The sequence below is a fragment of the Diorhabda carinulata genome, chromosome 8 (genome assembly GCF_026250575.1).
Source record: "Diorhabda carinulata isolate Delta chromosome 8, icDioCari1.1, whole genome shotgun sequence".
In the NCBI taxonomy this organism is placed as follows: Eukaryota; Metazoa; Arthropoda; class Insecta; order Coleoptera; family Chrysomelidae; genus Diorhabda; species Diorhabda carinulata.
The window spans coordinates 5,622,218-5,643,583 of NC_079467.1; the positions used below are offsets into that span (position 1 = coordinate 5,622,218).

At 33.5% G+C, this 21,366-nt stretch overlaps 1 protein-coding gene across 1 annotated transcript in view; it reads right to left on the reverse strand.

Moving 5' to 3' along the window:
• The window catches only part of LOC130897013 (uncharacterized), a 59,234-nt gene that overhangs the window by 26,773 nt on the left and 11,095 nt on the right, over window positions 1-21,366 (reverse strand). Inside the window, exons 3-7 of the mRNA XM_057805486.1 lie at window positions 15,056-15,258; window positions 11,793-11,974; window positions 9,757-9,992; window positions 7,245-7,421; window positions 4,019-4,328 (exon numbers count right to left, since the gene is read on the reverse strand). Coding sequence (XP_057661469.1) covers window positions 4,019-4,328; window positions 7,245-7,421; window positions 9,757-9,992; window positions 11,793-11,974; window positions 15,056-15,258 — 1,108 coding nt within the window. The remainder of the gene's footprint in view (window positions 1-4,018; window positions 4,329-7,244; window positions 7,422-9,756; window positions 9,993-11,792; window positions 11,975-15,055; window positions 15,259-21,366) is intronic.

Sequence of the window (21,366 nt, forward strand, 5' to 3'; positions counted from 1 at the left end):
CCAGGCTATTAACACCAGGACACCATAAACATTATTACCGTAAAACGGGGTTACATTGAACCCCAGGGTAACATTGAACAATTTTGCAATAAATATTATATTTTTCCACAAGCTGGCCTGAAATTGTTTTTTGGGACCGATCTATTTTGTGGAGGAGGCTCGCAAATATGTTTTTCTTGGACTTACTTTCCAAGGCATCGAAGATAAACAAGATCCCAAAAGGAACGTTAAGCCACAAACTGAACAATAAAAAAGTTAAAAACGACGGTATTCCCCCAGTTTTAAGCAACGACGAAGAAACGTGACTGGTTGATATGCTCTTGAAAACCGCTGAGTGGGACTTTCCTTTGACTCACGACGATTTACGACATACTTATTATGAAAAGCCATTTGGACAAAATGGGTAGGACAGTTAAGCAGTTTAACAATAATTTGCCTGGTATCGACTGGATTAAAGGCTTTCTGAAAAGCAACAGAAAATTAAGTTTAAGTAAATTCCAAAATATTAACCCAAATAGAGCATCTACTACTAAAAAAGTTTTCAATGCATATTTTTATAACCTTGAGCAATGTCTAGACGGAGTTTCCCCCGATTGCATATACAATTTCGATGAGACAAATTTATCGGATGACCCTCGGTCTACAAAAGAGGGGTGAAATACCCAGAACGTTTATTGTCTCGCTCAAAATCAAATATTTCTTTGCTGTTTTGCGGAAGCGCTTCAGGAGTTCTGCTGCCACTGTATGTAGTCTACAAAGCAGAAAACCTTTGGACAACCTGGATGGAAGGAGGACCCGATAAAACAAGATACAACCGTACAACTCATGGATGGTTTGATTCTGCAACCTTTTTAAATTGGTTTACTTCTGTTTTTCTCTATCACACGAGACATCAAGAAGGAGTCAAAGTATTGATCGGGGATAACTTGGCGAGTCATTTCTCTGAGGAATTTATCAGACTGTCGGTCGAAAATAATGTTCGATTCATATGTTTACCGCCGAATACCACACATATCGCTCAACCACCCGATGTCGCGGTATTTACACCACTAAAGAAACAGTGGCGTACAATACTCAATGATTATAAGTTAGCGACAGGAACAACTGGTCTTCCAAAGGAGGCGTTTCCAAAACACTTAAAGAAGTTAATGCCGAAATTCGCAGAATCCGGCCAACAAAACCTTTCGGTTTTGTGGCCGGGTATATAGCCTTTAGACAGAAATGATATATTAAAGAAATTTCCTTGTTCCTGACGACACTGAAATAAACCAAAATTTCGAAAACAGTTTAAACGACACAGTTGTACAATTTCTACAGGGTATTAGGAACAAAAAAGGACCTAGAACTCAAAGAAAAAAGAAAATAAACATTGCACCGGGTAAAAGATTTTGAAATAGGAGAAAGTTCTGGATGTTCTGCGCCAACGACCAAGAATAAGAAAAAGTCTGCTAAGGAATTTGATAGTGATAGTTCCGACGCAGAAATAGAGCTTCAAGATGAATCTGATTGTGATCTCGAGACATTTTGTGATGAAGTGCTCCAAGAAGAGAATAAACAGGACGACAAGCCGACGGAGGCTACAGTCGTTAACGACTATGTGCTTGTGAGATCGCAACCAAAAACCAAACCAAATTTTTCGTCGGCCTTATACAAGAAAAACTGCCTGATGAAGACTACGATGTCAAATTCTTAAGAAATGCTAATAAATCTGCCTTCTATTGGCCAGAGGTAAATTTTTCACTGCGTTGTGCATTATAACGAAATATAATATTGTTTTCGTTTTCAGATAGACGACTTGTCAATGTGAGCCTTGATGAAATCTAAGACATACTTCACGAAGTTCACTTACGTACCGGGTTCGGTGGGAGAACTAGAATGCTGAAAGAAATTCAACTAAAATACAAAAACATTACGTATGAAACAGTGATGATCTATTTGAGCCTTTGTCGGTCTTGTGAAATGAAAAAAAAGTATACCTAAAAAAGGGCTTGTGGTGCGACCTATTTCATCAACAGAACTCAATAGTAGATGTCAGGTCGATTTAATCGACATGCAATCTTGTCGTAATGCAGACTTCAAGTTTATAATGGTTTATCAAGACCATATGACAAAATTTATTCATTTGAATGCGTTTGTACTTTGTGGAGCTCCAAGTATTCCTCAATCCGATAGCGGCCGAGAATACGCAAACAAAGTTATTACTGAACTTTGTTCGATGTGGCGTGATGTCAAAATAGTCCACGGCAAACTTAGGCATAGTCAAAGCCAAGGATCTGTAGAAAGGGCCAATCAGGATATTCAAAACATGTTGACTGCTTGGATGCAAACGAATTACACTGTAAAATGGTCAGAAGGATTGCGGTTTGTACAATTTTCGAAAAATACTGCCAGACACCTTATGAAACTATATTCGGAGTAAAAGCTAAAAGAGGACTAGTGACTTCGTCACTACCACGCGATCAAATTTTGAATGTTGAAACTGAAGAGGAACTTGAACAAATTATTTAGAATTCAAATCTCACAAGCGTTGGTGGTAAAAAAAACTACTGATGATATAAAAACTACTCATGATATAGGAATTGTTGATGGTAGACAAATGACTGACGATATACAGACTGATGTTGGTACACGAATTGATAATTCCACACAAATTAATGATGACACACGATATGCTGATGATACTCAATTTGATAATAGTACACAAGCTGCTAATTCCACACAAAATATAGAAGACGAAGAAAATGAGGATGAAGAATTTCAAAAATGTTTGGTATGTGAAAAACGCTCTAGTTTGGGTACAAACTGTAGCATGCCAGTTCATTCAAAGTGTTGTGTAAATTTATCAGAAACCGAAATATGTTTACTGTGCAGCAAAAAAGATTCGACTAAGAGAAACATTGAGCTAGCAAAACTTGGACTTCAGCAAAAAAAATGCTTAAAGTATCACATGCAAATTTTCCTCCTGCGAAATGTGGAGATACTGTAAGGTTACGCGTTCCTGATGTCGACAGAGGTCGCACAGATTCGAGGAATATCCTTACATGTGTTACAAATGCGGATGATGGCTATTATCAATTAGCTACAAAGCATGGGACGTTATCACAGATATATACTAGAAATCAGTTTTCCATAAGCAAGGAAAATTTTATCAACATTACCGATATTTCTTCCGCAAAAATATAATTGCGTGAAATTGTTGCTTTGGAATCAAAATTTGGTGGACAAGGTTATAAACGGTGCACTTGTACACAAAAAAGCAACACTAAAAAATGCAACTGCAAAGCTCGTGACGTTATTTGTAATTCTAAATGCGGTGGCAGTACAAGTTTTTTATTACTATAGAAGATGCTACAATTCCTTTAACAACTAGATATACTTTTTTTTATTTCTATAGCCAAAGATACTGTATTATGTTTATTTTGTAACGAATAAGCGTCTTTTAATTCCTATAACCAATGATGTGATATCATTTAATACTTTCGTTTTTGTTTACTTTAGCCTGTAGGTATTACTGATTGTATTATTAATTTTTTATCGCCAAAAATGCTGTAATAATAATGTGTACGTTGTAACGAATAAGTATTTTTCATTTCTATAACCAATGATGCAAGATCATTTAATAACGAAATGTATGTTATTGATTACTTTACCTATCTATACCTAGTATAGGTAGGTTGTTTTAATGATTTCGATTAATAAACAATTTGCATGTATTTATGATTCTATTCATTTTAACAATTTGTGATTTCATTAGTCATATACTGGCCCAAAACTTCTGTTTCCGCACATCATTATTTCTCTATATCAATTATAATTTAGGTCAGAATGAATATTGACCAAAACGTCGTGGTCTATGATAACAGTCACCGATGAATGAGCGGAATCGTCATGAAAATGGCTAGGGATTAATAAGGATAAATAACGGTCAGTAACCAACTACCTTGGTGGATGTTAACAGACACCAGTGTCTCTTAACGTATACTGCATTTACATATACAATTCCGATATTTCAACTTACCTCTAGTAGACATCAAAGATTCGTCAAAAAGTCGAGCAATAACAACTTTGACGTTATTAGATTCAATAACAAAATCGTCATCGTTTAGATGACCAGGATTGATCAATAAATTAGATTTTTTGAAAAAGTAGTTCGGTTGCTTTTCTTGGAGTAATTTAGCAATTATCTTATCCAATATTCTCAACAAATGGGTAGATAAATACGATGGAGCCCACGTTATCATATCAGTTATCGGATTTATTGAGCAGTTTTCAAGTTCTTCTAATAATACTGTTAAGAGCATATATTTGGTTAGAATTCTATAGGAAATCTGAAAAATAGTTGGTATTTTAAACATTCGAATGTTATATTCAATACAAATGATTCCACATTTACACACAGTGTATAAAAACTATAACTAATATAATAATTATTTTCGTTACTGCATATTTTGATAGTGATAATCTACAGACGCTTTATTTATTTGATGCAACGATTCAAATAGAATGTGAATGCGAATAATTTTAATTCTTTATTTTCTCTCTTACAAATCATTTTCCTTATATTAGCAAAGTAATTTTTGAATGGCTTTAATAATTCTAATGATAGATAAAATTATTGTCCATTATAATACAACTCAGTTATTTTAACAATGGGGCGCTATTGAAGATAGCATATACTTTTTTTAAGCGATAACATTCAACAAAAGAATCAATTAATTACAATTACTATTTGTTTTCCCAAAAGTGTTATAAATAAATAATTATTTTTTCTTATAATTAATTCCAATTGTATTTTTCCATTTATCACAAGAAAACAAAAAAATTTTGAAAAAATATATATTTATTTTTCTCCATTTAGTTTCATACACTTTTCCTAGCGACTTTCAATAAGTTCGATACCCTTTTAATAATAAAAATCAAGCTCTTCAAAATGACCATTAACTGCCGATGTCACCTTTTCATTGCTAGGAAGTTGTTGATCACCGAGCTATTTTTTCAAGTCTGGAAAGTCATTTATTCCATGTCCAAGGAAGTTAAATCTAGCGAATAGGGTGCATGAGGTTGCAATTAAAACTTTAATTCATTAATTTTGGCCATTGTAATAATGATGCATTGTCTTGTTGAAACAACACTTTTTTCTTAGCCAAATGCGGCCGTTTCGCTTGATTTCTTCGCTCAAATATTGCAATAATTTCACATAATACTCGTTGTTGATAGTTTTTCCTTTTTCGAGATAGTCAATAAAAATTATCCTACGCGCATCTCAAAAAAAACGACGCTATGACATTATCTGCAGCTGGAACGGTCTTTGCCTTCTTTGAAGTCGGTTCTTCCTTTTCAGTCCATTGTTTTCATTTTTCTTTTGTTTCGGGTGTGGAGTGATGGACCCACGTTTCATCCAAATATTACCAAACACTCAATAGAAATATCTTCACGGCGTTGTTTTTGTACCATCATGCGTACAGCTTTCTCATTCCAAATTTCAAGTTAATATGCGATGTACCGCACTTTTTGAAATGTGTACTATGTCTGCTAGCTTTCAGTCCACGGTTATCCAGTACCGCTTTGTGAATTTTCTTTAGCATTACTGGAGTCGTCAACTCATTTGGTCGACCACTGCGATGCTGGTCTTCGGAGGTCGTACGAGATCGTTCAATTCAATTATTTTACTCTTGATAACGAAGAAGCAATCTCACACAAAACATATACTAGTTCAGCTTTTATTTTGATTGTGCTAATGCCTTTCAAATAAAAAGTATTGTATCACATAAGGATGACCAATTTTTCATTTTTTTACAATACAAATACGTAACGGTCACTATTGATTGCTGCCCAATACGTACTAAACATACAGTGGTATTTTTCAAGAGGCTACCGCCATCTCTAGGCTAGGCTAGGTATTTCTGGGACCATACTCGTACAATAACAAAGTTATTCCGCGTGATTACCACAGATCTTACGATGAGCTTTCTGACATCTAAAACTACTTTTTAATAGCAATCTGTTGTAGTTAGGACAGTACTGGCATTATAGTGATGCTCTTCATTTTTTGTTTGTTTGCCTTTGCTTTAAAAAAATTACTATTTTGAAACATATATATTTACAAGGTTATACATTCTATTGAGAATTATAGCCGCTCAAATTGAGCTCTTTTGATCCTATATGTTTGTTGGTGGTCAGCCCCCACATTTTATCTCTATTTAATTATAGCTTATCACATAGTTTTGAAGCATCAACTATTGTTTTTCATTCCTTTCTGTCATGCAACTGTTTGTTCCAGTCACGTACTCCCAGATTTTGCATATCTTGCACAATCTAATCTTCCCATCGATTTGTTGGTCTACCAGGCAATATTTTCTCGTTCGGTCTCTTTTTCTTCAATTTACTATACCCTCATTTTCTAATATGTTTTTAATTTTATAGTTCACTGGGCCATGAATTGTTCATAATTATTCTCCTCTCATATATCCTTACTTACCTAAACTACTGGTTTTATTGCTGTCTGCTCAGCTTATTTTCTTGCTCTTTATTATAATCTTGTATTTATTATATGTCCTTTATCTGGCAAGAATTTTGTGCCTTGTTTTAGTTTTTGTGTCATTTTTGTTGCTGATCATTGTCCCTAAGTACTTGAAGGTGTCGACTACTTCGAGGATAAGGTCATTTATCTTCACAGTTTCTTGTTTGTGAACTTCCTTCTTTCTTTCAATTTCCATATTTTCAATATCTTTATTTTCAATACTCATTTTCTTGCCACTCTCACATTTTTTTCGAATGTGCCCTCAAGACTCTTTCGGTCCCTTGCTAACAGAATTAAATCATCAGTATATTTTATTACTTATATTGATTTATTAACGATACTTCCATCGATATTACATTCCCTTATTATTCCTTCAACTGCAATGTTAAACAATACCGCTGAGAATGCATCGCCCTGCGTTACCCCAGCATTTATTCCAAATTCCTATATATGCCCTAGCATATCATTTCACCAATCGTGTCAACTTTTGGGATACTTGTAGTTTTTCCATGTCCTTCTTAATTGTCCTTTTCAAACTGTCGATTGCTTGTTTAAGTCGTGAAATAGTTTTATGTCAATTGTAAAACTGAGATTTCGTTTCTTAACTCAAGAATGATACACCTCAGCTATCTTCACATCATTATTTATCGGTTACATGATTTCTTCATTCACTACTTGGACTATAGGCAACCATATTTTTTTACATAAACATATAAATACTCACTTGATGTCTTTTGGAGCCCCTATTGCTATCAATATCCTCCAAAATAAGATATAACATGTCTAATATAGTTTTAACAGTACTATTAGGACCATAATGTGATAGTATCACTTCTTCAGCTGCAGGCACTCGTAATTGCCAAGCTGAAGAATGTACACCAAAACCAACCAAATAAGTTCCCTAAAACAAAAATATTGCAAAAATACTGTTATTTAAAAAATTTCAGTAGAAAAGCTATTAATGATCTTTTCTGATCACGATCAGATGATGATGGCTTTGCTTTAAAAGTTTATCACTGGATTTTCCATCCGATGATTCTCTTAATCATGGATTAAATAGGAAAAAATCTATAAATTATAACAAAAGGATATATCTCCTTTACGCAAAAGAGGCACCTCACCACCTTATCAAACAATTGGAAACATTTATTAAGCGAATCAAATTCACATTAGAATTGAAAATAATCGAGCAATACTGATGAGAAACCCCCATTTTTTTCCAGTTTCATAAAAGTCGAAATTATGAAAAAATTTTACAATAGAGGCATAAAGTATAGGTGATATAGAGATTAAGATCGTATGTTATACCAATGATATAACTTTCACTATAAAATAGGACCTACAAAGTTCTTTAGAGCGTTCAATAGGCACTCTAATCACTCAATATAGTGACATGAATATCTACAACAACGTCAATACCATTGGAAGCCGGTGTTGTCGAATATAAGATTGAAAAACAGCGTCCAACAAAGCTACTTGAGTAGCAACAAGCTGCAGAAATTTCTTTTGGCTAAATCAACTCAACGGAACTGAAATGCTATAATAAGACCAACAATTTTATATATAGCTAAACGAGACCAGACTCAGCAAAGACTAGACGTCTTGAAACAGCAGATTTGTGAATACTATAGAGAATCGTATTGATAGAGAGGGATGGAACTGGTTCTATTAGCAGAGCCTGTACTCTAATTGATGTGAATATATTTATACTGAATAGAATTATTGTCGGGAAGATCAAATTAAAATTGCCCCTTAGAATGAATAGGGAACCAGCAAGAAAAGAACAAAAAGTAAATATAGAAGCGCTATGGAATTAATCTATGAGAGTTCTCAATTGAAATGAATAAAAACCAAGCTGGAAGGTGTAAATGTCAGTTAGGATAAACTAAGGAATAACATCTAGAAAGTCGCGGACGAAGCGCTTGGTACCCGCATAATAAACATATCCAACAAAAAATCCAGTAAAACGCCTTGGTTCTCTCATGAAATCAAAAACAAGAACGAAGAGAAGAAAAAAACGACGAGGACACAAGAATCGTACGAACAATATAAAACATTTCGTAATGAGACGAAAATAATCGTAAAACAAACTAAGACGAATCACTGGGAAGCTTTCTCAAAAAGAATGGAGAGCGACTTCTATGGCCTCCAAAAGCAAATCTGGCGATTCATTAGAAATCGGAGAGAAGAGACCAACGAACTAATTGTACCTAAAATTATAACAAAGGAAACCTGGGTCGAATATCTCACAAAACTATACAGTAAAGAGGAAGATGCTATCGAGCGCAACACTCCAGATATAACCAGAAATGAGGATATATAAATAGAGAGCAGAGACATAGAATCGGCGAACCAACAATTAAAAAACAGAAAAAGCCGTGGACCCGACAACAATCACAATGAACTGCTTAAGCACGGTGGTCAATAACTTACCCAACAACTAACCAAACTGATTAGAAATATCTTTACATACCACAGAATACCTGATGAATGACGAACAAGCACCACCATTCTCATGTTTAAAAAAGGAGACAATAAAATGCCATTAAAACTAACAACAAAAATGATAACAAACAAAATAAATAGCATTATATCCCTGTCGAATAAACAACAAGGATTTAGAACGGGAAGATAAGACAGATTGCAGGGAAGTCGATCGAATACAACAAACCAGCCTACATGTGTTTCATAGACCTGCAAAAAGCATTTGACCGGCTTCATAAAAGCAGCAAGAGCAGTCGAATGTCTGAACGACACTATATGGAAAAACAAATACATAAGTATTGAGACCAAGTCAAGAACCTACAAAACTGTAATCAGACCCATAATGACGTACACAGCAGAAACTCGGCCTGATAGACGAGGAAAAAATAGTAAGGATAGCACAAGACAACTCACCACTAGGGAGAAGAAGTATGGAAGATTATCAATCTTACCATCAATTGAGGCAATAGGCATGCTGCAAAGAATGATCAGGCAATTTGCCTAAAATGGAGTAAGAAGAGGAAGAAGAAAAATAATGGTGTAAGGACATTAACCAGAGGAATGGTGAATTATAAAAAATGTTTGCAATAAATCGTCGCAGGAGTGTTGAACAATCGAAAAAAGATAAAACGACAGCCTAAGATCTGACTAGATATGAAGAAGAAGGAAAACAATGAGAAATTCGTATATTTCACAATAATTTAGATACAGACACAATGATATGGAATATAAAAACCAATTGATATACTTACTGTTTCTGCTGCTTGGTGATATAATAAGCAATCTGAGTGTCCTAAGGCTATTCTCCCTGGAAAATCCGTAGAAGCCGACCAAGTATCTACTCCAATAGCTACAAGTATCGTTACATCTATAGATATATTTGATAAAGCTGGTGATAAAAATTCAATTTTCAATCGAATTCCACTTGGTTCATCTACGATAGCCAGTCTAAAATCTCTCGGATCTGGAAATCTAGGAACATTTCCACCTATTTGTGACAAATAATCTATTAATCGAGACATACTTCAAATAATAATGTTGTAACGATTGTGTAATTTTTCTATAGAATTTCGAACTTATTTATTGAAATAAATTTAAATAACTTAATCAACGATATTGTCGCCGTTCTTCTCAGCTACTATTACGCAACGCAAAGTAGGATCTAAATTTTTCTCCAAGCTAGACTTTGAGGAGTGCTTCTGATCTTCAATTGTGCTCAATCTCTTTGGATCAGTACAAAGCACCCATTCTTCATCCCCAGTAACAATTTGTGTCAAAAAGAACAATCAATTTTGACGAGAGAGTTGTCAACTTCAGATTTTAATGTTTGATTTCGATTTTTGCTGTAGATGTGACATCCATTATCCAGCGTTTTGAAATTGCCAATTGATCGCAACTAAATGCATACACATTTTAAAACAGTTTAAAACGGTCTAGAGCTTTTGAGCCCAACGCTTAAGTAGGATCTAAATCCTTTTACTTGAACATTCAAACTAGACTTTAAAGAGTACTTCTGATCTTCACTTTTGTTCAGAATTATGTCCAATCTCTTTGGATCAACACAAAACACCCAAACTTCATACCTGATAACAATTTGCTACAAAAATAAAAGTCAGCTTTGACGATAGAGATGTGAACTTCAGTGTTTGTGGTTATTCTCTGTAAAAGTGACATCCACTATCCAACCTTTTGTACCTTACAATTGAACGCAACCAAATGCATATCAATTTTTGAACAGTTTGAAACTGTCGCGAGCTTTTGTACCCAACGCTTAAATAGGATCTAAATCCTTCTACTGTGACATTCCAGCTAGACTTTGAGAAGTGCTTCTGACCTTTACGTTTATTCAACAAATGTGTCCAATCTCTTTGGATCACCATTGTTTATTTCCTGTAGCACTTTGCTCCAAAAATAACAATCAGTTTTGACGAGACAATTGTGAACTTCAGATTATATGTGAACCCAACGCTTAAGTAGAATTTGAATTCTTCTACTGCGAAATTCAAGTTAGACTTTGAAGAGTGCTTCTGATCTTCGCTATTGTTCAACAATTGTGCCCAATCTTTTTGGATTAACACAAAGCACCCATTCTTCATCCCCAGTAATAATTTTCTTAAAAAATAACAATAAATTATGTCGAGATATTTGTGTACTACAGATTTTAAAGTTTGATTGCGTTTATTCTTTATAAATGAGACATCCATTATCAAACCTTACCAATTGATCGCCACTAAATGCATATCAATCTAGTTTAGAACTGTCGCGAACTTTGATAGTGGCCAGATTTGTATAAGAGACTATCTCAACATTTTTTCTTCCTGCGCCTGTTTCTGGACATAATTTTTGCTTCATTTTATCAGATGAATCACCGTACATAGAAAAAGGCAGGGCAAAATTTGGAAATGTTCAACCTCAACTTAATAACATGTAAAATATCTTGTTACATGCTTTCAATAGTGTTGCTGAAGAGATTAAGAAAATATTTCTCTTGTAAATAAATGAATTTCAGACATAAAAAAAACATTCATTGAAGTGCATTCAGTTCTATAAAGAAAAATTACCGAATTTCCACCTTAACCTTTTATTACAAGATGAGTCACTTGGTTGGAAGCCGCTTTTTTGTTTTACGAGAATTTTTGTCAACTAATTTTAATATCGAAATTGTCTGATGAATCTTTCCAATCCCTCACTGATGTTAAGTAATTATTCGAAAATACAGAAATAAAACAACAACTTTAGTTTATAAAAACCTAGAAATATCTGGAATAATGACTGAAAAATATCTTACCTGGTCCATAGTAGACATGTTTATCAGGTGGGATTTTCAAAAGATTATAAAGTGTGAAAGAATTTACAACTTTTCCTGGTATACCACACAAAACAGATTCGTCTACATGCAGAGGAGAACTTGGTACGTCTTTGGAAGCTGCTATTGCAAGTAATTCAACTAATCTTGCCTGAACTTTATCTCTATAAAAACAAAATTATGTAGAATAGTACAAGTGAATATTTACCTTCAAACTAAAAGGTGTTGCTGTAAATTTGACTAGTTTTTGATTTCGTAACACATATTTTTTCACGGACAGGCTCGAAACCAAATAATAAAAAGGTTAAAAAGGTTCTAGTAGTACATGAAACAGCTAAGGTTGATGGCAATACAATTTATTTATTTACAACAAGAAAATTCAAAAGTACAACTTGAAAAATTGAGTAGTACTATCATTAAGTAGAGCAACACACAATTGATGTGCCTCCTTTTCCAACATTTCATAAACGAACGCTAGAGCTAGAGGCGAACCTTGTTCTTGAATCATGAATAAAACCTTGATATGAGTGACCTTTGCAAAACGTAATAAAATCAAACATAGAAGTTATTAGCAAATAACATCTAGAATATCTCAATATTAGAATATGGAGCTGCTTTAGATTAGTTAAAAATCCTTCATTGCGGCTCGTTTTAACCAAGATTCATTTTCAGAAAAGATTCTATATTTTCCAACTCGATTGAGGTAGAAAACCGTATTAAGTGATAAAAATAGCCTCGTCCCGCCATTCTCAAACACAAAAACAAAATCGAAACCTCAAAATATAAAACATATGTACAAGGTTTATCGCAACATCTATCGAATTATTTCAATAAATATGATATTAGTAATGTTGGATATAAAACTAAATTTTCTATGTAGATACTTAATGAAAGAAGACTTTTAAGGTCGGTAAAATCCATGAGAACGTGAAGTTATAAATGTTAACGAAATTGTGAATGATAATAACTAATAATAACATGTGAGTCTTTTTAAACAGATGAATGAATATTATGTAGTTAAATTTTAACTATTCCTCTTATTGATTTCCCTTGTATCATTCACGTTGCATATTTCGCATGATTATTCCAAGATTTTAGTACAAGTTACGCCAAAAATTCGTGCAAAGCTATGCACATTTTCATGTAATTCCTTTGCATATTAATTTGATGTGATGACGGAGTATAGATGTAGCTAGGAAGAAGATGAAATGCTTTAAATGCATAGGAACACTTCACAGGTTTTTTAATATTGTTTCTAAATTTCTCCGCTTTTGTTAATATACAGGGTGTTTCAAAAAACAGGTGATCCCGTCTCTAGGATAGATAGAAAACTGAAAATTAATTGGGGTTTGCTAAATAAAAAAATTTCGAAACGTCATTAAGTTATTAATTATTATCATTAACGTTTCTTGTGTCGTTTCACAAAAATTCAGTCTAATCAGTATAGGATCTTGTTTTTCAAAGTTAAATAAGTATGGGCACTGAGCTATTGGAGGCCTTAGAATCTTAGAATGAAACAAACAACTATTTGATGATGTATTGTGGTTCAGGGACTCAAACTGTTATTGGTTTCATACTAAGGCCCTCAATAGCTGAGTACCCATAATTATTTAACTTGAATTTTACACGGAAATAGCATTTTGTCTGAGTTTGCTATGAAAAACTATCATTTATTGATAGTTATGACGTTGATTCAATAATAATTACATTTTTGAAAGATTATTTGTTAAATTAGATATTGTTAATCAAAATGAACTCAAATTTTGAATACACTGACATATCATTAACCTTAGGCGAGTGTTTAGGAAACTCTAGTGCAGAAAAGTTTCCTTCAAGAAATTTACCAAGTGAAAATACATTTAGTGCCGTTGAACGATGTTGTCGAGAAACTGGGAATGTGAGACCTAAAAAAATAAATTCTGGTAAGCCAAGAACAACAAGACCCAGTGATAAAGAAAATATTATTTTAAATTTAGTTGATCAAAATCCAACAGTTAGCGAAAGGAATGTGGCAAGACAAACGAATATGTCTTCTTCAAGTACTTGAGGAATACTCAAACAACAACATCCTTATCATAACAAACAAGTCCAAGAGCTCTTGCCAGACGATCTAACGGTTAGAGTGGATTTTTGTCAAATATCCAATTTCTTTCAAATGTATTCTTTTTAAGGCGACAAGGTATGTTCAATCTCCATAATGCACACTACTGGTGTTATGATAATTCACAAATTAGATTTAACGCTTAACGAGCGAAGATTTCTATTTTTTATACACGATGGAGCTCCACTGCACTTTGATAGAAGGTGTCGTAATTGGTTGAGTAACCATTTACCGAATTGATGAATTGGTAAAGGAGCAGAAGCTCCGATTCATTAGCCTTCTCGGTTATGTGATTTTAATCCCTTGGATTACACAGTTTGGTCGTATTTCAAAGAAAAAGTTTATGCTACAGACATAAATTCACCTCAAGAATTAATGGATTCTTTAGAAAAAAGGTGTTGGTGAAATTGAAGGACATTTTCAATATCTACTCTAATTGTATTCGTTTTTATGTTATGAGCCTTTTTTTAAATTTTCATCTCATGATTTTTTGTTTAATTAATATATTTATAATTACTTCATACCAGCATCTGTTATTACTTCATAATCAAAATCAAAATATTCCGAAAACGCTACACAGTATCGAGTTTTATCAAGAGTAACTTTTTGGTGTAAAACTGTAAAATTAAATGATGCTTAAGTTCACTTGCTTGATAAATCTAATATTGAAAAAGTTATGTTCAATAGTACTCGGTACGAACCGTTTAACTAGTGCATTCTATTAGAGTCAGGTACAAAAATAAATTCATTGGGTGTATTAACGTCCAAAACAATCGTTGCGGCAAAATCTTAAAAAATTTGTACTGGTTCTACTGAGCAAACCCCAAATATTTGTCAGTTTTATATCTATCCTAGAGATGGGTTCACCTTCTTTGAAACAGTATATGTATAAAGTTGAAAGACGTTTTCAAAATTTAAAGAAAGAATTGACTGATTTCTCTAAATTAGTTTTAACTTTTTGTCCTAATAAAAGAGACCTATAATCAAGACACGTTTGATTTGTGTTAAACTCTATAAATGACAATATTTCTATGAGCGAGAATATTATATGTGTACCTTGAATTCTTGCTTAACCAGCTTCGAATGAAATATCATGTACACTAGGTTTTTTGAGAAGCCTTTCTATGAAAAAACATTTTCTTACCTCCGTAAATATCCTTGAGAATTTGTGAAATCTCCCCAAATTTTATACGTAGACGTATGCAATTTGATTCTTGCATAACCAGGTGGATATTCCGGCTCAGATTCTGTTATAGAATACTTTGGCTTCTGATCTGTTTGGTACAATGTAGGCAAAGATAAACAATCTAACCTCATTATATATTCTAGTTTGTTAGAAAAAGCCATCTGTAAAAGAAACCAATGGGACACTGCAGAAAATTATGAAAATATTTTTCATTCAATAAATACTACTAATGTATATACATTCAATAAATCAGAAGCGCCTGCCATTATTTTTATAAATTTTCGCTCTTGGATCTTATGACTATATTTAAAATGTCAGATGTCCCCAAATACCATAACTTCCTTTATTCCTCCAGAATTATTGAATAAACTTCGTTTAAAAATGAAATTAAGAAATTTGAATATTACAATGCGGTCCATATGTATGGAATAAATTCAATGTATTATGTGAAAAAATATGTATAAGGTCTATTTTCATTCTTGAATTAACAATTAACAGTATGAAAATATCATCCAGCGTCTCCTCTGAATTATCAGCACCTCCTCGAAAATTTTACATAAGAAAGGGGGTCGTGCAGCACCTTGTTGGAAAGGGATTTTAATCCTCTGTCCAGCAATATAAAGTTTCTCAAATTTGGGGCAAATCATTACTGAGAAAATTAATTTTGAAGATATAAAATTTTGATGAAGTCTCTATAGCAAAACTTCTCGTAGAATGAAAATAGTAATGTTGCATAATATTTAGAATGTATTTTTCAATGTGTATCACAACTAAATTAAATGTTTAAAATAACAGTTAGAATATATTGTCCAATGTTTATCACAATTAAATTAAATGTTCAAAATGACCACCATTCACTTCTTGACAATAACCGAGGCGATTTTGGAATTTTCATACAAAATTTTGTATGACCTCAGAGGTTATTTTGTTAAATTCTTCCGTAATCCTAACTTTTAATTCAGCAATATTGTCTGGTCTATTAAAATATACTTTTGATTTCAAATAACCCCATAAGAAGTAATCGAGAGGTGTCAAATCGGGCGATCTAGCCGGCCGTTCAACCGTTCCACGTTTTACAATCTATCTATTATGAAAAAACCTCATTTCTCGTTTTTAACTGTACGTGCATAATCGATCGATCTATCCCATTTGGATAATTAACATAAAGAAAAAGTCTTTGTAATCTAAGCACTATGTAGTCAAAAAACCTACCATTAACTGTGTCTTAAAAAAAATAAGGGCCAATAATTGTATTGTTAATGATAGCAGGCCAAGCATTAACTTTTTTAGGGAATTCAATGTGAACCTAACACATCCAGCGAAGATTTTCTCTGCTCCAATATCTACAGTTGCGTTTAAATGAAACGTGGCTTTATCATCAGTAAAAACTATTTTGTTAATGAATTTCAAATCTGCGTTCATTATCCGTACTTAATGATTCGGCGTCGTAGTTTATACAAATAATTTTGGTTGCCTAATAGTAGGCGACCTATGATTTCATTGCCACCGAAGAATCTCTGTAGACACTCGTAAGATGGCAGGAATGAGGAATGCACCGAGAACGAACGCGCATATTAAGAGACATTATGTTCTTTTTCTTCGATACATAACCGTATTTCATACCGTATTGTTTATTACATATAATTCATATCAAATTAAATAAAGTATTTTGTTTTCTCAAACGGCGAATCACTTCAATCACACACCCCGATTTACACATTCATTCTGTCTATCAACAATTCACATAATTCTTGCCTTCTATCAGAATCATCTTCATTTAACTCCTGAACCAATTGAATAATATAAGGGTGGTATTTCTCTTTATACAAAACTCTCAAAACAGATTATTTACTTACATTATTGTAAGCGGCAAGTTCTCGAGTTGTTTTATGCGAATTTTCCTCTATCTCTATAAGTGCAATAACTTTTTTTCAATAGTAAATTGAACATTCTTAATATTATGCGACATTGTTATTATTTCCATTGTACGTAAATTTTTGTGATAAGACATTATCAAAATCTTCATATTGCTGAACAGAGGACTAAAATCCCTTTCCAACAGGGTGCCACACGACCCCCTTTCTCATTTAAAATTTTCAAGGGTGTGCTTATTATTAAGAGGGGGATAATATTTTCATACTGTAAATTGTCAATTCAAGAATAAAAACCGATCTGTTTTAGGGTTTTTTCACATATTACATCAGCGATGGGGAAACTTTTTTCTTCGCGTGCCAATTTTTGCTAACGAAATATATGGCGGGCCAAGTTGTGGCATTACATTATTTACTAAAATAGAAATATTGCCATAATTTTTCTGAAATACTAATTTATTGTGCAATATTAAAAAATAACATTTTCAATTGCAATTAATTGAAGTTAGCCGCGAAGTAACAGATTGAGGAGCAGTGGTCATTGTGGGAACATGTGGAACTGTTTTTGTTTCTGCATGACTTCATCATAAGCCGGCTCCATTTGTGATGCTGAAATTTTTAACAATGAAAAAAGAAGGTCATGTGAAAGCCTATTACGAAGACAATTTATTCATTATTGAAAACGTTTGTTCGCACAAATAGCTTGTATCAAACGTAGCCATTATTTTCTGGGCGTGGGAAACTATATTTGGGTATTGTGTCCGAGATAAGGACTTATAAAATTCCAATTTGCTGGTGTTCAAAAATAGTTGCCTCAAATGAGTAGTGCGTTCGACTACTCATGTACTTAACTTTTGTTTGCTGTTCGCGGGCCGGATTTCAACGCTTTGCGGGCCGGAGTTGGCCCGCGGGCCGTAGTTTTCCCATCCCTGTATTACATGATAACACTAAAATTAAATTTATACAATATTTGGACCGCATTGTATATTACCTAGATAAGAATAATTAGTTGTGGGCTGTTGTTACATATCCAGTTCTTATTTGTTACGAGGCTTTGTTAGGAAGATGAATTGAAAGCAGTGGCGGCGCAAGACTTAAACTTAATTTGGGCAAGGTACATTTCGCGAGGCCCTCTGGTGGTGCAAGAAGGAGAGAATATAAAATAAAAAATCACTTGAAATTAAACAGTTTTTTATTCATTGAGAAAAAACTCAATTTTTACTTATACATTGATCAAAAATGAAAAAAAAGAAGTAATTAATGAATCAGAAATTTTGTACTTTAGATTTTACTGAACTCCTTAGTGATTGGTTCGTAATTTATCTTAGTGTCTCTTGACCCATATTTTATATACGGTCAATTGAAAGCTTATTTTCGATTCTGATTACCTGTAAAATATGAACGCATAATATACAGTAGTTATGGATATATTGGGATCCAAAGATTTGAGTATATAGTAATCTGGTGGCTCGGCAGATACTGGAGGTAGTGTTCGTGCGGTGGTGGGGCGAATGTATGCTTGGGGCCGAGTATCTACCAGATACTCTAGAATAAGAAAAACCTTCTGGTGTGTTCTTTTGGATTTTCCATACTTTTTTCAATTTATTTTAGGCCACGAGGCGCGAGGCCCTTAGCACCGCGAGGCCCACACCGCCCACTCCTTACGCCGCCTCTGATTGAAAGGCTTTGTTATATTTATGGATTAGGTAAAGGTGTATTTGTAAAAATAATTAGAGGTTAATAAGGAATTATCGGAACGGCGATTTTAATAAAAAATAATAAAATATCTTACCAGTAAGCACGCGCACAAAGCATCTTCAATAAAGTTAATTTCATAATACGTGCTTAAAGACTTTGCCTAAAGTCAACTTTAAGTTAAAACCGACTTTAAAGATGGGTTTAATTTACATACGTTTCATAAACTTTAAATTAGTCCGCTTTAACTAAATAACGAAACTATGTTGGCCATATTGTATTTTAGTGTATTTCTTGTATATCTGATCTCATAATGGGTAAAGTTCTTTCAATATCAATTGCAGATTATAAAAACTCAATAAAAACCTTGCCGACAATTTTGTTTGATCTATCTACCATAGGCGTAGATACTTCATTTTATAAATCTATTATTTTTTAAATACTTTTATTAATTTGTATATCGTATGCGTGAACGTATTCGTTAAAAGGCGATCGAATCATTATAAATTGGACGGCATTATACACCGTTATTTAGACAGATGCACTTAATGGTAGTCCTACTTGGAACTCATTATTATACCTCGTTAACTTGCTACAATTCATTATTAAATTATAAAACGTGAATAGACGAATGAAATATTGTACCTGCATTTTCCTCGAAAACGGTTTTATCAAAGAAAAACTTCGAACCAAAGTTATTACCATTCCTGAAATATCTCAGTTCTAAGAGCCACATTATATATACATATATAAGCATATATATATATATAAATATATATATATATATATATATATATATATATATATATATATATATATATATATATATATATATATATATATATGCTTACGATATATTTATTGAAAAATTCTTAGCCTACTATAGAACCAAACAAAATTTCAATGTCAAAATATTTTATTACTCAACATATTTTCCTCTTAATTGATACATTTGATACATGTATTACAGCGAACCTGCAACGTCTCTAGACCTTTCAGAAAAAAATGTTTTTTCTTGCTCTGCAAACCAGACATCCACAACTTTTATTACCTCTTCGTTTCGGAAGAAAATTTACGACCTTTATAACTTTTTTTCAGTTGAGGAAAGAGACGATAGTAGGACGGAGCCAAATCTGGTGAATAAGGGGGGTGTTCTAGTAATTCAAACCCTAAATCACGAGTTTTTTGCATGGCAACATGAAATTTGTGTGCAGAGGGGTTGTCCTGCAAAATCAAAACACCTTTGGATAGCTTTCCGCGTATTTTCTCTTTAATTTTTTCCCATAGACTGGTCAGTAATGTCGAATGATAATCTCCAGTTATTGTTCTACCCTTATCCAAACAATCAATCATGATTATTCTATGGCAATCCCAAAAAACTGAAGCAAGAATTTTTCCAGCACATTTTTGGACACGAAACTTCTTAGGTCTTGGAGAACCAGAGTGTCACCATTCCATCGATTGTTGCTTTGTTTCTGGATCGTAGAAATGTGCCCAAGTCTCATCCATTGTTACAATTCGGTTTAAGAAGTCTACATCGTTTTCAAATCGAGCTCAGATCGAACGCGATGCTTCTACCCTTGCAAGCTTTTAGTCAACATTCAAACATTCGGGGATCCATTTTGCAGCAATTTTTCTCATATCCAAATTGACGTGAACTATATGATGAACGCGTTCGCATAAAATATTCAGTGCTTCAGATTTCCGTTTTAGCCCAATTCGACGGTCTGATAAAATCATGTCATGAACTGCATCGATATTTTCGGGGACTGACTCAGAAACTGGCCCTCCCGATCGGTTACCTCTATTGAAGCTTCAGTCCAATTTTTCATGGTTGCATACGAAGGACATTGATCACCAAGGGTATTAAGCATATCTTCGTAAATCTGCTTATCTCTTAACGGTAAGGATGATGCCAATGCCAATCACCGACATGGAGTAGCTGATCTAATTAATAATAAAATCACACTACACATTAAAAATTTCATACCGTACTCAGAACGATGCATGTTGATTCAAATAAATTCGCGCACTTTGGATTTAAATATCATTCGGGTATATGCTCCCACAGTTGAAAGCACTGATGAAGAATTTGAAGATTTTTACCAACAATTAGACGACATAACAACATATATAAAAAACAAGATGTAACTATTATAACGGGAGACTTCAATGCCAAAATAGGAACACGCGAAGTAGAATATATAGTTGGAAAGTTTGTATTGGCGGCAAGGAATGAACGAAGTGATCTACTAATACAGAGAAAAATTTTACTATAGCAAATACCTGGTTTCAGCTACCACTGAGAAGGTTATATAAACGATTCCGTAATGAAATAATAGCGGTCAAAATATATCCAGGAGCCGATATAAAGTCCGATCACGTCCCAGTTGTAGCTCAGCTACAGATGCGACTAAAAATCCTAATAAAAAAACTTACTAACAAAAGATTAGATAGGGGTCAGATCAGAAACCCTAAAATAAAAGCTAAGCTTATGGAAAACATTAATAATAGTCTGGCAGTAACTGCTACCACCAGAGATATTGAGAAGGACTGGATTTATTTAGGTGACTCTATACGGAAGAGCGCGAAAGAATAAATTGGCCATTTCGAACAGAAGAAAAGGAATGACTGGATGACAGACAAAATACTACATCTATTCAAGGAGAGAAGAGGAAATGAGAAGGATGACATGACATGATA